The 20,016-nt window shown below is 34.3% G+C and overlaps 1 protein-coding gene across 5 annotated transcripts in view; it reads left to right on the top strand.

Annotated features, from left to right (window-relative positions):
• UNC13C (unc-13 homolog C) overlaps positions 1-20,016 on the top strand; it is a 599,855-nt gene that overhangs the window by 334,593 nt on the left and 245,246 nt on the right. For all 5 annotated transcript variants that reach the window (XM_064485583.1, XM_064485584.1, XM_064485586.1 and 2 more), the window contains 2 exons: positions 15,095-15,264; positions 17,994-18,109. In XM_064485583.1, the coding sequence (XP_064341653.1) occupies positions 15,095-15,264; positions 17,994-18,109 (286 nt within the window). The remainder of the gene's footprint in view (positions 1-15,094; positions 15,265-17,993; positions 18,110-20,016) is intronic.

Below are 20,016 nucleotides of genomic sequence, written 5' to 3'. Positions count from 1 at the left end.
AAACCACTTCTAATAATTTGTCAGAGTGAAATATTTTTACATGTTCATAAAGATAGACATATAAGGTGTTCTGTGTAGCTCTGCCACGGTATGTTGGAAACCACCTAAATGCCTGTCTCCTGTCTATAGGGGGTGAATTAAATTAAGACACATCCATGTAATGGAAAGTATCACATAATTTTTAAAAAGAATGATGTGCATGTGTATATATCAGGATAAACATGACATACTGAATTTAAAAAAGTTGGAGGGAGGGTGTAGCTCAAGTGGTAGAGCGCATGCTTAGCATGCAGGAGGTCCTGGGTTGAATCCCTAGTACTCCCTCTAAAAATAAATAAATAAACCTTTTTACTCCCCACCACACACACAATAAAAAGTACAGATACTAAATGGGATGTAGAGAGTGATCCGACATTTGTAATAATTCCAATTAATACAATTATATGGATAATGTATCAAACATTTTAAATGTAAACACTAACACTAAACTATATCTTTCTGTTAAAATATTCACAATAACATTCAGCAAGTCAAGTAATGCACTGACTACAGGTATATAATAATATGAAATGCGCTCACTGCAGTAGAAATTCATAGAGGAGTACTTCATCTTTCTGAAAAACAATAGTTCTAAAAGTTTTAAAGCATCCATATACTTAAGCAGGCTTGACTGTATAACCTTAATGATAAGATAGCTCATATTTATAAAGTGCTATTATTTTTCATAGCATTTTTATACCCATAGTTTTCTTTCTGAGTCATGCATTTAGTGATTTAGAAAGTTACCTAGTACAAAAATGTTTTCTATCAGTTTCCTTTCCTGAAATAAGAAAGTTTAATGTTACATTCTAGAAAAATGCTTTTATCATTGAAGTGGTTTATCTATGTACCAAGATGCAAATGTTAAGACCTCTCAGGGAAAAACAAAGAAATTCTAAAAGGAGTAAGAGAGAGAACCAAAGAAATATTTCAAGCTAAGTGTACAGTGCTATGTATTTATTTGTGGCATTTTCTATATGAGTTTGTCATATGTGTTGGCCATTTGCCTATTTGCTGTTCCATTTATTCCCTGAAGTTTATTTGATGTGCTCTTTACCCCCAAGGAACTGAACTCTGAAGCCTAGGTCTTGATCACTCTGTCTGGCCATGACAAAGCACTGCAGTAAGATCAAAGGTGGGAGGATGGGAGAAGCCAGAGTATTTTTTTCCTCTTCTCTGTACCTTGAGTAGCCTCACCAATAATGACTGGATCTCCTTCATGATTCAAGCTCCTGTTTGATGAGGCCTTCCTCTGTGGTCCCAGTTCCCATTTGTCTTTTCCCACTGTAAACGTTTGTACACTGTTGGTCAGAATGCAAAATGGTGCAACCACTAGGGGAAACAGTATGGAGTTTCTTCAAAAAGTTGAAAATAGAACTACCTTGTGATCAAGCAATCCCACTTCTGGGTACTTGTCCAAAAGAATTGAAGTCAGGATCTCAAAGAGATACTAGGACTTCAAGTTCATTGCAGCATTATTCACAATAGCCAAGGTGTGGAAACAACCTAAATGTTCATTGACAGGTGAATGAATGAAGAAAATGTGATATATACATGTAATAGGATATTAGTCAGCCTTATAAAAGGATATTGTGTAACATGTGACAGCACGGATGAATCTTGAGGGCATTATGCTAAGCCATTCACAGAAAGACTAATACTGCATTATTCCACTTACAGGAGGTATCTAAAATAGTTATATTTATAGAATCAAAGGCTAGAATGGTAGTTTCCAGGGGCTGGAAAAACAGAGAATAGACAAATAGGCAAAAAGTTTCAATTAAGCAAGAAAAGTTTTAGAGATCTGCTATAGACATAGTACCAATAGTCAACAATACTGCATTACACTTAAAAATTTGTTAAGGGGTGAAAAAGCCTACGACAAATCTACAGTAACTGAAACAATGGAACAGAATACAGAGTCCTGAAGTAAACCTTCACCTAAAAGAGTATTTTTAATAGTTGAATAAATTTTATTTTATCAGTATACATCAATTATTTAATTTTTCTGTGTTTTGGTAATTAGGATAATTAAAAACTTCCCTATTTTATATATTTGCAGTAACTTGTCCTTTGCTGTTAAAGACAAAATACATTTACAGGTTTGAGTACTATAATTAACTACCTTAGTCAGCTGTAATTAAAAACCTACTAAATGCCCAGCATAGTTCTATGTGTTTTTTATATATTTAATCATCTTTAGAAGATGATTATTGATTTTTAATTATTATTATTTTATTTTATTGAAGCACTGTCAGTTACAATGTATCAATTTTTGTTGTACAGCACAGTATCCCAGTCATGCATATACATTCATATATTCATTTTCATATTCTTTTTCATTAAAGATTATTATAAGATATTGAACATAGTTCCCTGTGCTATACAGCAGAAACTTTATTTTTACATCTGTTTTTATATATAGTGACTAACATTTGTAAATCTCAAACTTCAAATTTATCCCTTCCCATTCCCTTTCTCTGGTAACCATAAGATTATTTGCTATGTCTGCGAGTCTGTTTCTGTTTTGTAGATGAGTTCATAGTGTCCTTTTTTTTTTTTAGATTCTGCATATGAGTAATATCATATGATATTTTTCTTTCTTTCTGGCTTATTTTACTTAGAATGATGATCTCTAGGTACATCCATGTTACTGCAAATGACATTACTTTATTCTTTTTTATGGCTGAGTAGTATTCCATTGTATAAATATACCACAACTTCTGTATGCAGTCATCTGTCAGTGGACATTTAGGTTGATTCCATATTTTGGTTATTGTACATTATGCTGCTATGAACATTGGGGTACATAATCTTTTTGAATTAGAGTTCCTTCCAGATATATACCCAGAAGCAGGATTGCTGGATTATATGGTAAGTCTATTTTTAATTTTTTGAGGAATCTCTATACTGTTTTCCATAATGTTTGCACCAAATTATATTCCCACCTGCAGTGTAGGAGGGTTCCCTTTTCTCCACAGCCTCTCCAGCATTTATCCTTCATGGAGTTTTGAATGATGGCCATTCTAACTGGTTTGAGGTGATACCTCATTATAGTTCTGATTCGCATTTCTCTGATAATTAGTGATATTGAGCATTTTTTCATGTGCCTATTGGCCACTTATATGTCTGCATTGTAGAATTTTGTGTTTAGGTCTTCTGCCTATTTTTGGGTTGGGTTGTTTGTTTTTTTGTTACTAAGTTGTTTGAGCTATTTATATATTCTGGAAATTAAGCCTTTGTCAGTCACATCATTTGCAAGTGTTTTCTCCTGTTCCGTAGGTTGTTGTTTTGTTTTTGCTTATGGTTTCCTTTACTGTACAAAAGCTTATATGTTTAATTAGGTCCCACTTGTTTATTTTTGCTTTTATTTCTATTGCCTGGGTAGACTGCTCTAGGAGAACATTGCTGAGATTTATGTCAGAGAATGTTTTGCCTATGTTTTCTTTTAGGAAATTTATCGTGTCTTGTCTTATATTTAAGTCTTTAAACCATTTTGAGTTTATTTTTGTGTACAGAGTGAGGGAGTGTTCTAACTTCATTACTTTACATGCTGCTGTCCAGTTTTCCCAACACCACTTATAGAAGAGACTGTCTTTTCTCTGTTGTATATTCTTGCCTCTGTCGAAGATTACCTGACCAAAAGTTTATGGGTTTATTTCTGGGCTCTCATTCTGTTCTATTGATCCATGTGTCTGTGTTTTTGCCAATACCACAATATTTTGATTTCTGTGGCTCTGTAGTATTCAGAGTCTGGGAAGGTCATTCCTCCAGCTTTGTTCTTTTTCTTCAAATTGCTTTTGCAATTCTGGGTCTTTTGTGATTCCATATAAATTTTAGGATTGTTTGTTCTATTTCTGTGGAAAAGTCCTGAGTAATTTGATAGGGATGTCATCAAATCTGTAGATTGCTTTGGGCAGTATGGCCATTTTAATGATACTGATTCTTCCAATCCAAGAGCATGGGTTATCTTTCCAATTCTTTAAGTCATCTTTAATTTCCTTAATCAATGTTTTGTAGTTCTCCGTGTATAAGTCTTTCACCTCCTTGGTTAGATTTATTCCTAAGTATTTGGTTGTTTTGGATGAGATTTTTAAAAGGATTGTTTCTTTACTTTCTTTCCCTGTTTGATTCATTGTTAGTGTAAAGAAATGCAACTGATTTTTTGTATGTTAATCTTGTATCCTGCTACCTTGCCAAATTCTTTTATCAGATTCTAATTTTATAGATTGGGCATGGAGGCTCAGTGGAATTGCATAACTTGCCCAAAGTCATATTGCTAGTAAGTGGCTCTAATGGAATTTGAATCAGGCAGATCATTTTCCAAGTTTGCTCTATTAACTCCATCATGCCCAATACATGTTCACCTTGAAAGTAAAATTAAAAAGGCATAACTTGTTCTAAGAATCCTAGACGTTAGAATATTAGAGCTAGAATAGGACAACCACAAGACAATCGCAACATACACAGTTCCAGGCTGTCAACAGTTATGTTATCTTTTGCTTTAGAGATTATTGAAATACAGCTTCTTTATGGACAGGTGAGTTTAAGAATAAAATTCATGTCACCACTTAAAGAAAAGTCAGATTTGGGAAGATGCTGTCTTTAATCAAATGTTCAATAAATGTCAAACATATCCGAAGTGGATCTTGTTTTCAACTTCAGACAAATGGTTGAATTTTAGCTACATAATTAGCCACCATTTGGAACATGCAGATTTATAATATTTCATGAGCAACAATAAAGAAGAGTGTGATTACTCTTACCTGTGATGTTTCCTGTATGTATTCAGTAAATAATTTTTGCATATCTACTTGCTGTTAAGTACTAGGGATTAGGAGAAAAAAGGTTCTTAGGAAAGTTTTACACAGAGGTGATATTTTTATCTGGGTCTTTAAAGACAGGTAGATGTTCACCAGCTAGAGGAATAGGGAAAAGACATCATTGTCCTAAGAAACACAATGAACAAAGAAAGGGTCTGAGCTGGGAAAATACATGGTGAACCAAAGAAATGATGAGTAGAAACCACCCCTGTTATACACAGACACACTCACGCACGTACATATTTTGTTACTTTTTGAGAGAGTAATTTGATGCTCTTATTTTCTACATGTGTTTCTTAAATTAAAATATATTTTATTTTATTTAAAAGAAAATTTACTTAAAATATATTTGACATTTAACACTATATAAGTTTAAGGTACATCGTGTTGATTTGATACATTTGTGTATTATAATATGATTGCCATTGTAGCATTAGCTAACTCCTCTATCACATCATGTGATTATCATTTCCTTTTTGTCATGGGAATAACTAAGATATAGTCTCTTAGCAAGTTTGATGATTATAATATAGTATGGTTGTCTGTATTCACTACACTGTGCATTAGATCTCCAGGACTAACTTGTCTACTAGTCTGTACCCCTAAACAACCTCTCTCCTATCCCCCCACCTTCTAGCCCTTGGTAACCACTATGTCATTCTTCATTTTTCTAGTTTGGTTTTTTAGATCCCACATATGTGACATCATATAGATTTTGTTTTCTGATCTGTCTTCCTAAGTGGTCCCTTTTTGCACAGAAAAATGAACACCAAAGTATTTTTCTAAACAAACAAGTTTCTTAACTTTATTATGTTAGCATTAATATTTTTTAATATTAAATATTGAATAATTATCAAAACAGCCATTAAAGTAAGTTTATCTGCAGCATTAGTACCTGTGAAGAAAACATTAGATACGAAAATAGAATATGAGACTTTGAGGTATTTATGGTCTTGTTGTGGGGCTCGAAGTTGGGGCCGGAAAATGGGTGGATCTTATAAAAATCATGCTGTGCCCTTCTGTTCTCTTACCTATTACAGAAGTAGGACTTCTTCAGCCAATATTTAAATGCCAGCATATGAAATCCTCTTAAGCAACTTTTCTTTTTCGCAAGCGCCGCTAATAATGTAATTCATTTCTTATTCTCATTTGTATGGTCTTCCATGTCATTCATTAATGGGATGGGTCTACAATGTCCAGTGACTTCAAAGGAAAACCTCAGGAAAACTTGAACAAAAGTAAAATGTGGAGGACTGCTTTTTTTCTTCCATCCTAATTCCCATAGTTAAATTTTTTTAGATAAATGCAGGTGGGAAAAGTCGCTGTGCAGTGTTACGGGGTTTGGAACCTAGAGTTTGTCTCCCTGCTGTAATACAATGAGAAGATAATAGGGTTAGGGATCTTGATTCAAGAACAGATGAGACACCAGTACTGAGATGAAAGTGGGTTACAAAGTTCATAATAAATCCCTGAGAGGAAATATGAACAATCGAGTGTCTCCCGTAGGTGGGTCAGAGTTGAAGGAAGTAAGCTGTAACTAGAGAATTTAATTACTGTTCAAAAGGCTGCTGCTACTTTGCCTCAGGATGACTCTTGCCATTTCTGGCTGATGATTTTCTCAATCAGTGCCCTGCCTTCTAGCTTGACTTGAAATGGGATTATTTACAATGACTAGTTATTTTTAAATGCAATTTTGTTGATTGTAACAGGAAAATATAAAGAATAAAATTAAAATTTTCACTAATTTTACCACCTATATTTTGATATGTACCTTTGCCGCTTGTTTCAATGCATATACACGTATACACACATATGTGTATATATGTATGTAAACACACATTTACTTATATACATTTAATATATCTTATGAACATGTCTTTTAACAAAATATGGTATAATAGCACTTAAAATATAGAAATTTCATTTGCTGCCCTTAAAATATAAGGCTAGAATTTTACAAATTCGTAGAGAACATGATTTTGAATGGCAGCATCATTTATTATTGGCTTTTTTTCTGATATAGTTCTCACGTGAGGTATATTTTAGTTGCTTCATTGGAACTAGCTCGACTACAGGTCCAGTTCTCATTTTTGAATGATGGTTTGCTCACACAGTACTTTTATAATGACTTCCCATCAGAGGATGACTGTGTGCGCAAGGGCTTGTTTCTCCATTGGAGTCAGGCTTTCTTGACTTTATGAAATCCGTGAGCATCTCTCTAAGTAAAGCCATCCTTCTCAGAATGGGTTAAACTCTGATAACATGGGTAAGGAGTAGGTTTTGGAGGTTTTTTTCATTGATTTTTTATTTGCTTTTTGTCTTTGTTTTTTTGTTTGTTTGTTTTGCTTTAATTATAGGAGGTATGTATCTGGGCTGTATCCAGGAAACTCTCAATCTAAAAATATTTGCAGTGAGACCATTTGCCAATTTGGAATAAATAATTATAAAGAAATTAGTCATTTGGATGGCTGCCAAAAGAAAATTGGCCAAATAGTGATGGGCTCTACAGAGATAGGGTACCTGTGAATTAAAAATAAAGACAATGCAGAACAAAAACACACAAAATCATCCTGGGTCCAGAAGGGGGAAATGCTTTGCTTTAATTTGGGAAAGAATAAAATAGCTTATTCCCATGGAAACAAAACAATTCCTCTCTTTAACAATGAAAAAACCATGAAATTAGACATATGAACTACTCTTTAGAAGCGTATTATTTTTAGTTTTTAAAAAAACCTACAAAGCAGATTGCTCTAACAGTACTTACTTATCAAGAATTTGCGCACTAAAATATCTTATTCTCTGCTGTTCGAAAAGCCAAATTCACAAGCCAGGGAACTAAACCAGGAGTCTTTGTTAGCTAACTAACCAGGTTGGAAATGATCTAGTAGAGTAAGATTTAATGAAACTATACTTTTTCTCCCTATTATATGTGATAGTTTTTTTTCTTGTATGTAAATACATTTAACTTGCTGTCAGATTTTGTTTACTACATGAGCCTATAATTTCCAGTTTAAAATGCAAACCTTTATGTTTCCATAAAAATCAGTTTATGGAACATGTAAAATAGTTAAGGAATGGCATAAAACACTGAATATAAAAATAGCCAACAGTTAATAAATTAAACATTGTAAACCATTTCACATACAGTCAAACAAAATGAGCTTGGTAGATTTTTAATTATTTTCCCACTGATTCAAGTAGAATTTCATTCAGCTTTACATTAAGCCGTGATTATGGTTTAGTCAAAAGGAGATTTATTTATTTCATACAACAAGAATTCTAGATACAGGCATTTGAGGGCTAGCATGGTAACTCAGTTATTACACCAAAGAACAAAGCTTAATCTATCTTCCTGTTCTAACACCTTTAGCAAAGGATATTTTACATCCATGTTCCAGAGTAATAAAAGAAGTAAAGAGAAAGGTCAGAAGACATTTGCTTACATCTCATTAGCAGAACTGTGTCAAGCAGTCATCTCTAGTCTCAGGGAAACTGGGCTATTCACCACAGTAGGAAAGGGAAAGGGGGGCTTAAAAGGTTGTGGAGTGAATGAACCTATGGTATCTGTTACCTTCTACCTCTCTGAGCATTTGACATTTATACATAATATTTCTATCTCTAAATGTACTTGAAATGAAATGAATTCACCCTCTGTCATCCAAGGTAGGTAATCCCCAAATTACATCCAGTTACTATGTTTAGCTTGAAGTCTGGAATCTTTAGATCATCTCTCCATCAGCTCCAGGTTTGATTCTTTGTAATCCTTATTAGGTCTACAAGTTAAAGGCAAGTGGTCATCTTCCAAAATTCCCATTGTATTATTGGGGAAAGAGAAGAAGATAGACTTTTAACATTGGGGTTATTCTAATTCAGTAAGAACAAAAGTGGGAAATACATGACTATTGTTTATACATAGCAAATACAGAGTCCTCCTGGACAGGTTACTCCAGACTCCCTGATCCTAGCAACAGAAGTAGTCACTTGACTGGCCAGTCTGTCAAGCCCTGGTACTTATTTCTGGGTGGATTCCTTTTATCCATTTTTCTCCAAGTCTTTGATTCTACATCTGGTGAGACCTTCCTCCCCCAAAGTACCAATGCCTGTGTTCTAGGCAAGCACTGTGTAAAATGAAAGTAAATGAAAGAGGGCTCTAAAAAGAATTAAAAGGCACTGCACATCTAGAAAACCATAAGTTGGAAAAATCCAGGTACATGGTCATCCTGGTTGGAAGGGGATTCTACTTGGAGCCCACTTTCTATTGCTGTCAGTTCAAGGACCCAGAAATTATTTTAAATATAGCTGTAGCGAGCCTGAGGCGCATTTGGCAGTACTGTTCACTGGGAAATTTACCAGGCTTCCAGGAGGTGAACTTTGACAACAATTTTATGAGTAACCACATAAGCCTGGAAAATTTAACTCTTTGCTGCTGGCTCCTCTGTCCTGACCAATTCCTCTCTCTTAACCTAATGGTGGCTGCCTCAGCCCCTGCAAAATAGCATGTCAGGGTGCAAAGCCATCAGTCTGATGTTTGCCACTAAGTTCCTTTCACTGTCACTTAGAAGCTTCCTGAAGGATGTTTGAAATGCCCTGGGCAGCAATTTTATCTATTTTTGAAGTTGCACTCAGAAACCTCTGCTTGTAGAGGTGTGTTTTAGTATACAGAAGCAGCTGGCTGTTCTCAACCCTGCAAGATTCCAAATTATGGTATCCTCAGTCAATTTATATTGCAGGACACAAGCCGAGTGAGCCTCTTTTGGCATAGCTGTGTTCCCTTACATCTCTGCATAGAGACTGTCTAGCTGTAGTTTGAGTGCAACTCTACCACAGTACATTTTTGAAAGCAGCAAGATATAATAAGCACGTGCCAACCTTCTGAATTGTGTTCCGACCATAGACACTAATAAAAAAGCTTCAGTTGGCACGTGGTCACAGTTCCAAAGCAATAGCAAGCAACATTTTGACCAGCTGTTTTACTATCGCATTTCAAAATGCATTGGCTTTCAAGCCTGAGGTAATTAAATCTTCATTGTCTGCTCTCATAACTTCCACGGAGTCAGTTCCACATTTTACTTTCTATTATTGCAACTCCCTTCATTCTTTAAAAAATATTACATTAATCAGCATTCTTAGTTGCAAACAGCAGAGTCCACTCTAGTTGGCTTATGTAGAAAAAAATTATTTCATAAATTCTTAGGTTGCTTAAGAACTTTTGGAGAGATCGAACTACCAGCCTCTAAAGTGACTGTGTAGGAAAAAAAATGTAGTTTTCTTGGAAAAAACACCATTGCTACTGTCAGTTAGTACTTTGCTTTTCAGAACTAAATGCCAGAAACTCTGAGAAAGTACTGACGACCTCCAGCACTGCTGCCGAAAGAACCAAACCACGCAATGCAGCCACCAGTTTATGACAGTTTAAACCTGAATTTAATGGCAAACGTTGTTTATTTTAAAATGTCCTTCAAAAATAGTTTTATGGAAAAGAAAAAGAAAGTAGGAACTGAAAAGGCTTCATGAGGGAAGAAAAATAGAACCAGTGTTTGTAATATAAAACATTAACAATAGTGGGAGATGTGCGGGAGCTCTCTGTATTCTTTTGGCAACTTTTTTGTAAATCTAGAATTTCTCCAAATTTGAAAGCTAACTTAATTAAAAAATTAAAAAATAGAATCAGTGAGAAATGCAGAGAGATTCAAATTCCCATCAGCAAAATCACAAGTATGTTTATAGGGGCACATCACTGATTATTGTGTTTGTCCTAAATCTATTAATATACATTTTGACATCAAAAAAAAGTTTCTTTGATTGAATTGTGTAACCTTGCTAAGCCTCAGTTGTATCTGGTAACATCTTAGGTGCTCAGTAAATAACTGCTAACGGGTGACTGAATGGATGAGGGCATAGTGAACTTATAGTAAAAACAAAGGATATAAACCAAATGAAGAAACTTAATGGAAATATGAGCAGTCATTTGGAAGGTATGCATCCACCTGGTACAAAATATGACATACTTCTATTAGAAATCTGAAAAGTATCATCTCTCTCCTCTTGCTATATAATATGCATACGTACATGTATGAATGCACATGCAGTACAGTGTACATATGTATATAAACATTTGAGTTACGTACAAAGGGAGGGAAGGGTGATTGTGTGTTTATGTGTATATTACACATGTGCACATGTACATGTTATTACTATTTTAATATAGATTATCATTTGTGTATTTATTTTAAGTAGTTAAAAATCTTTAAATTGATAACAAAAAATAGAGCCTCAAAAAATTCTTCAAAAGGAGACAATATTTTATCTTGTTAAAGAATAGATTCTAGAAATAGATACTGATCTTTACTATCCAGAGCTTACTATTACTGCACCTGTTATTTGCAAGTAAAAAAAAATACATTAGGTTTCTGTCTCCTAGGACTTGCATGAGCTCTGGTGATTTATTTTATCCGAAGATGACAAAAAGGAACTTTCTGCTATTGTAATGATTTGAGTTTTAAGGTTTGACAGTGGTAACTATTTTTCCTGATACTGTAAGCTTCCTTTCATTCTTTTTTCTAATATAAGAATGAAGCAGATGGGCTGGTGGTTGGGTTTTTGTTTCTACATGGGCATTTTTTTTTCTTTCTGATAGTGAAGAAATTAAATTCTTAGCCATTTTTAATATAAATTATGGGTAAATTGTCACATGTTTTCCTATCTAAATATCCTTGCTACCATAATTTCAGGTATGTGTTTATATAGTTATCTTTGGAATTCTGAGTAGGTAGGAGACAGCTGTGATTTTATCCTTTCTGACTGCTAAGTTGAAAAAGCTTTGTTAGATGCTATGGATATAGTATCGTGGATTAATTCCTCTTCCCTCCCCACCATTTCCACCACATTTTACCAATATAATAGCTATGAAAATTGGAGAATTTCTTGATAAATATATTTGTAAGAATAATGAGGATATTTTCCTTCAAATATAATACAAGGAATTTTATTTTGGCAAAACTTTACATATATTTTTAATTAGTATTTTTTGAATGATAGATATATGCTAAAAACTGTCAAGAATAGAGATGTTAACACAAATAGATCTAAATTCAAAAAGAACTAATGGAATAATGACATTATAACAATAATGGCTAATGGAGATCATACACTCACTACGTCTCTATTACTGTGCTAACTGCTGCAAGATACTATTTCACTTGTCTTCCATAAACATTTTGTAAGATTAAGATAATAATTAGCTATTATTGCTCCCATTGTACTGATTAAAAAAACTGAGATTCACGGAGGTTAAGTCCAGTACAGATATTAGCTCTCAACTCTATCAGACCCAATGACCTCCTTTTTAAAATTGAAGTATGATTTATTTACAATAATGTGTTAGTTTCAGATGTACAGAGAAGTGATTTGGTTATACATATATGTGTGTGTATATCTTTTTTTTTCAATTTTTCCCCTTATAGTTTATTACAAGTAAATATAGTTCCTTTTGAATGATGACTCCTTTTATATAAAATAATTCATGACTTTTCAATGCTGAAACAATATATATAACTTAATTTATCAATATAATTTCAAACATACATATAATATTCCAACTATAATATAAAGGAGAAATGAAGGTATTACAATATGTAAGGATCAGACACAACAACTCTAGAGTACATGGTTTAGTAGATGCAAACTTTCACCTGTCGGTAAAATTAGCATGAGTGTGATCATTTCAAATGCAGGCTGATCCAAATAGTTTGATTCAGATACTCTGAATGGTTTTGACATTGGTGATGAAATTTCTCAAAATAGAAAACAACTCTTGGTAAAGTTCTGAACAGAAACCAGAAAAAAAAAACTTACTTGAACTAGCAATTTACATACTAGTTGTTTGCCATGCAGAAGAGTTTGTGTTTTTATGTAAAAGATTTAAATCCCAAGCTGAGGTGTTTACCAATGGGTTTTGCATCTTCATTAGTGTCTTCCAGTCATTCCAAATTATGGAGACTCTCCTATAGATGGTAGGGTGTCTAAATCCCTTCCCTAGCTCACTCAATGCCAGTAGTGCCTCTCAACATTGTGATAACCAAATATGTCCAAGAAGTTGCCAAAATGTGCTGTGTTAAAAACTCCTGCATTAAGTAGAAATAGTGGAGCTGTGATTTACTCATTGGCATGTCAGACCTCAAATCTTATTTTTATATGTGCTGTTATTACTTTGCCTCATAGGTTAATGGGAGGGACAGTATACTGTCAGGGGTTCCTAAATAATTTCTGAACCATTAGCCCATTTGACAATCTGGTGAGAAATATGGATCTGTTGTTCAAAACTATGTTTTTAAATGCATAAAATAAAATGTATAGAATTTAAAACAAAACCAACCATATTGAAATAATGTATTAGTACACTAATGATAGTTATAAATAGCATTTCAAGTTTCATAACACTTTAATGTTATATGTAAATAATTGTGATTTTATTAGCAGCAAAATTGTACAGATAGTGTTAATACTGCTGTGGCCTATCTTCATAATTGAAGGAAAATAAAGATAAAGTTGTTTTATTTTGTTATTCCAAGTCTGAGGATGCTCAGAACTCATCCACTGACCTGAGCCTAGGGACTCCTGGGCCAAAGTGAATGCATAAACAAAGTAAATTAGGAGCTCAGGACTGACCATCCTAATTGGTTCAGTGAGCTGTAGAAGAAGTTGCATAGGACAGATGAGTAGCTGATTCTTAAAGAATGATAAGTTAGCAGGCAGAAAGGAAGAAGGAAGAGTATATACAAAAGCCATAGGGTGAATCAGGAAAGACCATAGTATGTGTGGGCAGTTCTAAGTAGTTTGCTTCAACCAGAGCAGGTAGAAAAAATGAACATCACAATGGGCTGAAATGTACAGTTTATTCTTAAAAACAGAAGGATTTTTTTTTAACATTTTTTACTGATTTATAATCATTTTACAATGTTGTGTCAAATTCCAGTGTACAGCACAATTTTTCAATTATACATGAACATACATATATTCATTGTCACATTCTTTTCTCTGTGAGCTACCATAAGATCTTGTGTATATTTCCCTGTGCTATACAGTATAATCTTGTTTATCTATTCTACAACTTTGAAATCCTGTCTATCTCTTTCCACCCCCCACCCGCTTGGCAACCACAAGTCTGTATTCTATGTCTATGAGTCTATTTCTGTTCTGTGTTTATGCTTTTTTTGTTTGTTTTTTGTTTTTAGATTCCACATATGAGCGATCTCATATGGTATTTTTCTTTCTCTTTCTGGCTTAATTCACTTAGAATGACATTCTCCAGGGGCATCCATGTTGCTGCAAATGGCGTTATGTTGTCGGTTTTTATGGCTGAGTAGTATTCCATTGTATAAATGTACCACATCTTCTTTATCCAGTCATCTGTTGATGGACATTTAGGCTGTTTCCATGTCTTGGCTATTGTAAATAATGCTGCTATGAACATTGGGGTGTAGGTGTCATCCTGAATTACGGTTCCTTCTTTTTTATATATTTTATTTATTTATTGTTGCATTACTTAATTATTTTTTATTTTGGCAGGAGGGGGAGGTAATTAGGTTTATTTATTTTTAGAGGAGGTACCAGGGATTGAACCCAGGACCTCATACATGCTAAGCATGTGCTCTGCTACTTGAGCTATACCCCCCCCCTAAAAACAGAAGGATCTTGATATAATTCTACTTGATTTAACAAGCCCTTGTATACTTACTGGGATTTTTTTACTTTGTATAATTATACTTGATTTAACAAGATTTTATATACTTGGAATTTTTTTTAGTGGGACTCTGTGATGCCCACTTTCTCAACATCCATCACAATTAAGTTAGCTTTATATTTATGGTACAGAATTTTCTTAGCATGGACATGTCATTACAGGTAGCTGTTGTAAATAGGAGATATAGAGAAGATACCCTAAACAAAGATTTCTGACCCATATTTGGTCATATCCAGTTCAGTTAAAGGAAATAGAATGGATGGTATAGGATATTCCCTTATTAACATTAGTTAACTCATGCACCTTTTTTCCAATACTCCTGATACCTGCAGCAGCCCATGGATGGAATGTCCTTGGGAAATCTTATTAATTATGTAACTAACATATGCTATGGCTTTCTGGATTAGATCTATTTGAAATAGGTTGCTAACATCAGATGCCATGTGGAGAAGTTATTAATGGTTGCTAACTTGTCCATATTCATTTTCAGTGAGTGCCATAACTCCACGGATCGAATCAAAGTCAGAGTGTGGGATGAAGATGATGACATTAAATCCAGAGTGAAGCAACATTTCAAAAAGGAGTCAGATGATTTTCTGGGACAGACAATTGTAGAAGTGAGGACCCTGAGTGGAGAAATGGATGTCTGGTACAATTTAGGTGACTATCTTTATATCTACTTGAAAAAAGCTAAATAAAATTCCAGAACATCTATGGTAGGTATTGTATTCCCATACAGGTAAAAATAACTCATGCTTTTCTAGAACATTCTGTTGGACTTTAGGTGATTTAGTGTCATTAGAAATTAAGGTGATAATTATTCAAGTTCTATATTATTTAAAGACATCGGTAAATTTGAGATGAAAAGTCTCAAAAGACTCAGTTCAGTCTTTTAGGGAATCAACTAGGTGTTCTTTAGAAGAAAAATATTATCCCAATCTTAATTTTTAATTCATAAAATATAGCTTCAGAAGCCTTTGCCAAATATATAGAAATCAAATTACTTATAACTTAGTAATATTTGACATTTCTATTGATCCCTTAATGAATTTTGGCATTAAAGGAAAAGTGTATTTTGAATATCTTTAAAAGATGATATAAAAGTAGGCTTTAGTAAGCAAAGCCAAATACATATGTGGATTTATGCTTATGATATTGAGAATATAATTGGCATGTTTTAAGTGGAATTTTATTATGGAACCAAGAATTAAATAAAGATAAGTTTTAATTTGATTTTAACTACAATTGAATAATAGCCTAGACTGTTGAGTGCTGACTTAATAATATGGATCATCTCAGTTTCTGTAAAGGACATGATCCAGATTTCTTAATCATATCCTCTGACATGTTTTAATTAAACTTTTAAGGGCTGGTTGTGAATTAAAGAAGGATCTATACAACCCCAGTATTACTAAGTGTTTCCATTTAGGATATCAGTACATTTTAGCAAATTAAAAAGTGCTCTTGGCTTCTAAAAAACCTACATACTTCCATTAGTGTAACATTTGACAAAGTAAAGGGATAAGGTCACATAGAATTAATGAAGATCTGAATTATATAATAATTTAAAGAAGGAGAGATGTATAATTTATCTGAACATAAATGATTCAAGCTAGACGAAGAACTTGTTATCAAAAAATATTTTATTTTGAAGAAAACGTTCTTAAAATTGGTGCTTCTCCATTATTGGCATAGGATTTTTATCTGACTTACGATGATCATCCTCCTGTATCTTGTTTATACTATATACTATTAAATAACTTTATATATGAAGACAATGTTGTTAGATAAAGGTAAACTTCAGGCCATTAACTCTGCGCAGTACTCACAAGTTGAGTTTTAATTAATGAGGCTTGTGTACACATGGTCTTTTTTTTTTTTTTATTTCTATGATAAGTTAGCATGTCCTTGAGGCAGAACAGAAATTCCTCAAATTGTGTTTTGACAAAACATAAGTGGGTATATTCAGTTTGCCAAGTAATTTGAATGTGCTGTTAGTAAAATCAGCCCCCTAGCTCTCATGCTGAGACTGTCCTTCAGTCTGTAGAGAGGAAGACACGATGCAACACAACTTGGACACCTTTTCCTGCTCATCCTCACTTCCTACTTCTGTGGTCTCATTGCTAATATTTAACCTTTAGAGAGAGAGAGAAAACAAGTATTAGCTTTGTATAAAATCCCTCAGTGGGGATTAATGGGTCTAATCCCATTAGATCGTATTTTCATTCTTTGTACAATGTTCCTTATCACTTAGAATTCATTCCACCATGCAGAGGAGGGCTCGGCCAAGAGCCCTGGGCATCCAGCAGAGCCTGTGCCCCTTGCATCCATTGCAGTGATGATAGTTAAAATATTCCCCTGTGGCTCTGGGAAGAGGTCTGTGACAAAAAGATCTCAAAACTTGAATTTCTCTTGGCCGCAGCAGAGAACTGTCACATTTGTTGAGAATCACCTGTCTCCTAGTCAACAGGAGAAACTGATTATCCTGGCACTCCTAAGGGAAGAATCTTTGCAACACAGTGACTTAAATGTTCATGATGAAAACTGAGGAGGCACTCCGCAGGAAGAAAGCAGACTTCCTTATTTAACTGTATCTTGTATGGCTAAAAGTACAGTTTCGTTTAGAAAGATGGTCAATTAAAGAAGTCTTTAGCGTTGAGTCTGTGTCAATCCACCTCATGATCTTTCCTTTGTGAGAGGGGTCAGCTTGCCCCCTGATGTTTCATCGGGGAACTGGCTATCAGACCTAGGTCTCCTGCTTACACAAACACTGGGAATTTTGTGACTCTTTTTCTTTCTCTCAAAGCTACTCGTCAGTTCATATTAGACACACGTGTACACAAATACAAGGGTTCTTTGAATTGTCCACACATTGATTCCATTCCGTTCAAATAAATAGTTAATCTAATACTCATAAGCAAACACAGGCTATAGGATATAGGTCTTCGTGAATCACTGGCAAAGAAAACCATTAACAGATTTTGTTTCTTAGAGCTTTGACTCACCTTTCAACCACCGAAAGAGAAGTGAGGCTTTTAAAATAAAATACTTTCCTGATTAATTTTATCTTTTAGTAATTTTGCTTTTAATTACTCAACTAATTTCATTGGACAAGTGGATCGGGTACACTGAAATTTATATCAGAATGGTAGGATCTTCGAATTAGGATACTTCGAATGTTTGAAGTATCTAGACTGCAGTTTGACAATCCCAGTGACATATTAGGCACATTATTTTACATTGTATTTAGCAGAATCATTATGGTTAATCAAGCCTGATCTAGAAAAATGGCTTTTAGCCATAAAAGTCTTTTTTTAGGCTTTTGAGAACTTGTATGAGAAAAATGGGGTTGTCAAAAATGACTGACCAACTACTTTTTGCTTCATCAGAGAAACGGACAGATAAATCAGCTGTTTCTGGGGCCATTCGATTGAAAATCAACGTGGAAATAAAAGGAGAGGAGAAGGTTGCTCCGTATCATATACAATATACATGTTTACATGAGGTGAGTAAACCGAATTCTGTTAGTAAAACCTAGTAATGATTGTGTTGGTTATGGATCAGCCAACAAAACATTTGGTTTAAAAATTCAGTTGAATTGGGTGTGTGCAATTGTTCGTGAAGTTCTTACTCCACAGTCTAGCAGGTGGTGTGCTAGACTATTCTACAGCCTGTGGCTTACCCACTGAAGAGAGGGCTGGCTGTCCTTCAAGAAGGTTTAGAACAAGCATCTGAGGCAGGTATTAATAAACAAGGAAATAAGATGATAATGACTAAGTAGACCAAATTAAATCACCATTCTTCTAAGAAGACAGATAAATGTTAGAAAGCATTCGTTGAAGAAATAAGTCATGACAGATATTTTGGAAGCATTAAATATGTAGTACTTGAGTCATGGAGGAGAGGATCCAAATCCTGATAGTTTTGAGAACTCTGAGTTAGTGTTCAGATTGTTAAGGTAGTGAAGATTTATTTAGGAGATTTGTCTGTAAATCTAAAAATGCTGATGTCGTAGCATTGGCTTTGGGGAGCCAGTGTAAGAAGCAGTAATTTTTCATCTTTTTCTGAGCACTGCAGAGGGCTTCAAACATACTGAACTCTCTTCCATTTCATTTTATTTTATTTATATTTTTTAAAACACCTTTATTGTGGTATGGTTCTTGTACAATAAACTACATATTTCAGATGTACACTTTGATGACTTTTGATAGACGTATGCACCAATGAAACCACTGCCACAATCAAGATAGCTAACATTTCCATCTGTCCCCAAGAGGTACAATTTTTGAACTCCCAATTTATCCCTTCCCACCTCCTTTAACCCCTGGTAACGATAGGTTTGTTCTCTGTGTCTGTGAGTCTGTTTCTGTTTTATAGGTAAATTCACTTGTGTCCTTTTTTTTAGATTTCCATATATAAGCAATATCATATGGCATTTTCCTTTCTCTTTCTGGCTTACTTCACTTAGAATAATGATCTCCAGGTCCATCCATGCACAGACAAATAATCCTGGGCTTCTATTGGATACTTTGCAACTAAGAGCTTCGTTGGAGGTGCCTTTCTCTGATGCAAATGACACTTGTCCCACGTATCAAAAAATATGAGCAATATACCTTTCCCCATGTTCAAAGAACAGAGAAAGTACCTGCCTAAGAAAGGAAAAGATAGCTGGGAGAATCTTTGCTCTTGGCACATTATTTTTCCTAAATATATCTATGAAAAAATACATATGTAATTATTTCCATCTCCATTTTACTCAAGAAGGAAATGAGAAACAGTATTTAAGTCATTTACACATGACATAGTAATTAGAGATAGAACCAAGGCTTAATTTCTTAACCATAACCTAACCAGTGATACTCCTTCAAAAAAGGTGGTTCAGTTTTAGAACAAAAAAAAAGAGAGAGAGAGAGAAATCCCCCGAACTGGCAGAATGGGGAGCCAACTCTGACCTTAATGTGGGCAGGGATTTGGAATAAGGAACAGCAGCATGCTTTGCTTTTCAGAGTCTTGTCTGCTGCTCCAAGAACCAAAAAGAACTGAAATCCAATAAAGTGTCCTTCATTGACCCAGGCTGCATTCATGCAGCAGTTTCTAAACTTGTTAGAAGCAAAAGGAATTATATATAGTGATTTTTTTGTTACAAAATTTTAAGAAACATTTATTTTCAACCTCAGTTCATTGTTGTGACTCCTACCATGTGGCAGGAAAAAGCCCTTTTAGTATAATTTACATACCTGGATTCTGTATTAACATAGCCTAATATGACAGTTCATCCAGAGCTCTGTAATTTACTCTGAGCCTGTGAATGCAAAATATGTTCTAGCATGTGGAAATGTTTACATGCAAAAATATTTACTTCTAAAATAATTTGGTGTATATGAAACATTTGAATCCTTGATTCTGTATAGA

The sequence above is a fragment of the Camelus dromedarius genome, chromosome 5 (genome assembly GCF_036321535.1).
Source record: "Camelus dromedarius isolate mCamDro1 chromosome 5, mCamDro1.pat, whole genome shotgun sequence".
In the NCBI taxonomy this organism is placed as follows: domain Eukaryota; kingdom Metazoa; phylum Chordata; class Mammalia; order Artiodactyla; family Camelidae; genus Camelus; species Camelus dromedarius.
This window is presented reverse-complemented; position numbering and strand designations above follow the sequence as displayed.